The sequence below is a fragment of the Corvus hawaiiensis genome, chromosome 15, assembly GCF_020740725.1.
Source record: "Corvus hawaiiensis isolate bCorHaw1 chromosome 15, bCorHaw1.pri.cur, whole genome shotgun sequence".
Lineage (NCBI taxonomy): Eukaryota > Metazoa > Chordata > Aves > Passeriformes > Corvidae > Corvus > Corvus hawaiiensis.
In genome coordinates, this window is record NC_063227.1 from 465,496 (window position 1) to 470,415 (window position 4,920).

A 4,920-nucleotide genomic window follows, 5' to 3' on the forward strand; every position below is an offset into this window, starting at 1 on the left:
GCACCCAGCTTGTTCCCTCTCTGGCTTTGAGAGTCAAATCAAGCTGGAGCAGGAGGGGTGGCTGTTGCAGGCTTGGGATGAACATCCAGAAGCTCTGCCCCCAGTCTTGGTCTGTCTGGCACCAGTTAGTAAGATCAGCCTCAGAAGCTTGGGCCCAGCCAGCCAGCACCTTGTGTGGGAGTGAGGATGGTGCTTCCCAGGGCTCTTACTCACCCTTTTCCCATAGAAGGACTTAGTTCTCTTTGTGTGTGAGCAGGCCACAGGAAAGATGGATGAAAACCAGTTTGTGGCTGTGACGAGCACTAATGCTGCCAAAATCTTCAACCTGTATCCACGAAAAGGGAGAATAGCAGTGGGCTCGGACAGCGATCTGGTTATATGGGATCCTGATGCAGTAAAGATCATCACAGCAAAAACCCATCAATCTGTAAGTCCTCTACTCATCTGTGTGAATGCTGAAGAGTGGCATGCAAGTAGCTTTGTAGAAAGGTGGCCTGGCTGCTGGGAGCTTGGTACTGTCCTGCTTGACTGTGAGGAGGATTGACTGAGCCCAGGCTCCAGGTGGTGCCAGTTGTGACTGTGGGTAGAATGTCTGTGAGCCCTAGGCTCAGGACATGGGGCTTTTTTCACCCTGCTTGGGTGTTCTTCTCCTGACCCTGTGCAGGTGTTAAGACACACATTTCTCCTTACCTTGGTTCCTCTTCCAGGCACAAATATTTTTCCTGGCCTTGCCACAGTGCTTTGTTCATGCCTTACCTCAAGCCTAGGTCCTGCCTTCGTCTGTTCTTGGAGTACTGCCTCACACTGAGCTTCAAACCAGCAGGTCCTGGTTCATGTTGGGAGCTCTGGTGGGTTTTTACTGTGATGGGCTAGTGAGCTACAGGAGGCCTCTGAACAGGCAAGGCTGTTAGAGGTGTCTTCTGCCTGCATTGGTGACTCCAGCAGCGAGGTGTGGGGACTGACTCACCCTGAATGGGCAGGCAGTGCTCCTGTCCCTCCTGACCATCATCCTGGGGTTGCTGCAGGTGGCTGAATACAACATCTTTGAGGGGATGGAGCTCCGTGGGGCCCCGCTGGTTGTGATATGCCAGGGGAAGATCATGCTGGAGGATGGCAACCTGCATGTGACCCAGGGGACTGGACGATTCCTGCCCAGCAGCCCTTTCCCTGACTATGTCTACAAGCGCATCAAAGCCAGGAGGAAGGTGAGGAGATGGGGATGCCAGGAGACAGAGTTTGGATACTGTTAGCCCAAATTGCCCTTGATAACTGGTTGGGTTTCCTTTGCTGTTCTGGGAGGACCCTGTAAGCAGTGCTGCAAACTGATGATGTTTTTGAATGTACAAAATAGCTGAGGCTTGGATAGGGAGCCCTTCGTGTTAGTGGTGGGCCATGTTGGAGGCAGATGCTCCTCAAGGTTAGCAGTGGTAATGTCTCTCCTCATCCTTTCCTGCTGCAGCAGGAGTCTGGAGGGAAATGCTGAGTTAAAAGGTTGGCCAAAATCGCCTTCTCCTCCCCCATTTGTGCAGCAAAAACCCCATCTGGGTGATAGCCTGTTGCACTGGCTCCGCAACCCCTTCCAGGGCAGGGATGAAGGATGGGCAGTGGGGCTGTGCCAGGCCTCAGTGCTGCAGGACTTAGGGTGCATGGCAGTGTGAATTCCTTCTGCAGGGGGACTGAGGAGCCGGGGGATGGCTGGAGCATGATGCTCCCTGGGCTAGAGAAGTGTCACTGTCCTCTTCTCTCTGGTGGCAGATGGCAGAGATGCATGCTGTGCCCCGGGGCTTGTATGACGGACCCGTGTTTGACCTGACCACCACCCCCAAGGGGGGCACCCCTGCGGGGTCAACCAGGGAGTCCCCCACGCGTCAGACACCGCCTGTCAGGAATCTCCATCAGTCTGGATTCAGCCTGTCAGGTGAACACATGTGGCTGGACTGGGAGGGGACAGAGCCACTGGCCGTGCATCCCTGTCCCTGGCCTGGGGCAGGGGGCAGTTGGAGGTGTCCTGGGGTAAGGTAAGCACAAGAGTGGATCATGGCAGGGCAAGATCCTGTGTGTCCCTTAAAGAACATGGCTGGAGCTGCACCTTGCAGTAAAAGCAAGGCAGACTATAGAGGCCAGCACACCATCTGATGCTGTTCTTGCTGCATGGGTCTGTTCACAATGCATCTGCAGAGATGTTCAAGCCACTGCTGCCCTTGGGGTTACTACTGGAGTTGGAGAGGGAGCAGGTTGCAGTAGATAGTTTCTGGAGGCCCTTGGCAAGGCTCCAGGCTTCCTGACTGCTCAGTCCTGTGAAGAAGATGCTCTTAACTTTGCTTTTCTCCATTCCCTTCATACTTTCTTGTCCTATCCCAGGTACCCAGGTTGATGAAGGCATGCGCTCAGCAAGCAAGCGCATCGTCGCACCCCCAGGAGGTCGCTCCAACATCACCTCCCTGAGCTAAATGTCCTGGCTGAGGAGGAAACAAAATCCCTGTTCAAGCAAAGGAAGAAAATGGTACATTGGTGTTTAAGAATGAAAAGAAATAAACCTGTTCTGAAGAATCAATAAGCCTCAAGCCTTATGTTTCACAAATGCTACTTGCTACCTAGCTTTAAAGATGTTGCTTCATTTTGTTTTTGCATAGCCTTAAAGTTCTGTTGTTGTTACTGTTGTGGGTTTGGTTGGGTTGTGTTTTGCTCTTCCTCTCTGTATGCATGCCGCTCGGACAGGTTGCTCAGTTCAGTGTTATTGGTGTTGAATGTATGTGGGATGCCGTGGTGTGGGACAGTGGGAATAGCCCTCAGGGCGACCCGGCCAGGCAGATGAGGGGACAGGGTCTGGCTGGAGGCAGGATGTTGGATGGGGAGGGCAGGTGCACTGAGCTCGTAGGGACAGGTGGGTCTGTCACATTCATCTCCTTCATCTCCACTGAATGCTCTGGCGTTTCATCGTGAGGCCTATGGGGGAGCTCGAATCATCTCTGTAACGGCTGTCACGGCACCTTGTATAAGGAGTTTTACTACTTTGTACACTTTATTAAAAAAAAAAGTTGTTCCTTCAAAAAACTCATGTTGTTGGCTGGCTCTTCTCTTCCTCAGACTGCTGCTGCTTGGCAGGGGTAGTGCACAGCTGCACCCGCAGGGAACTGGGCTGAGATGACAGAGGGGTTTGGGTGGTGTTGGGGCTGGAGAGGACTATAGCAACAGGCCATCGGGGCAACACCATGCAGTAGTCACTGCTACAGGTGTCAGGGTGCTGGTGTAGCTTCTCAGGCAAAGGTAAAGGTACTGGCAAAACAGCACATTGCAAGTATTTGTAAAAGCCTGTTCCATTTGTCCATGCAGTCTCTGGCTGAGCATGGCCTGGCCACCATGGGCTGTGACTGCCTGACAAGAGCTGTGCCCTGTCTTCTGTGTGTTGACAGGGACCAGCTCCACATGGCACTGCCTGGGCACAGCTTTGGGGTCATCCTGTCTGGACAGCCTTGGAGGCTGTTTTCTGTGGACTCCTGTCAGTGAAATGCCCGCCTTCCATCAGGCATTGTCTGTTAGACCAAGAGGCACTGTCCTCCAAAGCTTGCAAAGCATGCAAAAAAAAAAAAGTGATTGTTTTCTAAAGACTACAAAAATTAAGGGTCAGTTTCAGCTGTGGTAAACAAATACACTTTCTTCCCCTTCTTCAGTACTTGACCTTGAAATACTTATTTTTACATGTCTGCAACTCAGGCAGGACAAGCTGTCCCTGCAGCAGTCCTTAAGGGGCCAGGCCAGAATAGTTGTGACGGGGTGGCGAAGGCTGTGCTTACAAGCTTTGTGAAGTTCTTCCATCAAATAATTAAGGCTTTTTCCTGTTGCCTGGTAGAGATTAAGCTGAAACTGCCTCTGTGTACAGAGGAAGAGAGGAATAGAGAGATGAAGAAATCCTTGAGGAATTTTTAAATATGCAATGTTCTTACAATTTAAGTACTTCAGTTGTTTTGGGGCTTCTCTGACCAGCCAGTAGAGAGGTATTTCTGCAGCAGTAGATTCTTCCCTAGGGAGGAGCAGAGCTAGGATTCCAGATACATACGTTTACGGTATTTGAACCTCTACCTGTACCAGAGCAGGGCAATGATAGCGATGTGCTGTGCAGGAGACAGGGACAGCGGTCAGCACAGTCCGCCTGACAGTGCCTGGTGCCAGACTCAGTGCCCGGCCCCAGACCCAGTGTAGGACTGGGTGTAGAGCAGAGGATCAATGGGAAACGTTGGAGGTGCTTTGGAAAGGCTTCCTGGGAATGATGAGTCAAAGGCCGAGACATGGAGTCCCCACCTCTCTCCGAAGTCCTACTGCTTGAAAGCCAGCATGGCTGGGGAAGGGGAGAGCAAGCACACTGCGACATTAATTGGGGTGTCTTCTGACAGAGCAGGGAAAGGTGTGTTGTGACTAAGCAGGAAAAGGTGACTTTCCCATGACAATGACACTCGTTGAGGACTCCGATACCCACTTACTGATGAACTAACTCCGCTCCAGCTTTTCGGCTCCCTGGGCAGAACAGGGTGGCCTTTCCCTGTGGTTATTTCCACAGGCACGGCGATGCTGCCGCCCAGGCGCAGCGTGTGGAGGGAGGTGGTGAGGCCGCAGCACATCACGCGGAGCACTGCGGGCAGCGCGGAGGAACGCGGGGCACCGGCGTGGCGAGCGCTGCAGCCAAGGTCGCAGCAGCTTCCCCTCACCCCAGCACCCTGAGGTGACGGCAGCCAGCTGGGGAGCAGCTGTGGGACACCCACTCCCCACCCCTGCAGGAGGGGCGAGAACATGGAAGACACCAAACTAAAGCTTGTTTTTAGGCACAAACTGGGCTGCTCGATGCTGGGACACCCGCTGCATGCCACTGCAGGGACAGATGGGGCAGACAGGATGTTGACCTTTGGGTTAATGGGAGGTAAAGAG

At 53.0% G+C, this 4,920-nt stretch overlaps 1 protein-coding gene across 2 annotated transcripts in view; it reads left to right on the plus strand.

Annotated features, from left to right (window-relative positions):
- Positions 1 to 2,554, plus strand: part of DPYSL3 (dihydropyrimidinase like 3) — a 31,449-nt gene extending 28,895 nt beyond the window's left edge. For both annotated transcript variants that reach the window (XM_048320060.1, XM_048320061.1), the window contains exons 11-14: positions 257 to 427; positions 1,026 to 1,205; positions 1,756 to 1,918; positions 2,362 to 2,554. In XM_048320060.1, coding sequence (XP_048176017.1) covers positions 257 to 427; positions 1,026 to 1,205; positions 1,756 to 1,918; positions 2,362 to 2,450 — 603 coding nt within the window. In that variant the 3' untranslated portion in view covers positions 2,451 to 2,554. The remainder of the gene's footprint in view (positions 1 to 256; positions 428 to 1,025; positions 1,206 to 1,755; positions 1,919 to 2,361) is intronic.
- Positions 2,555 to 4,920: the final 2,366 nt, after the last annotated feature.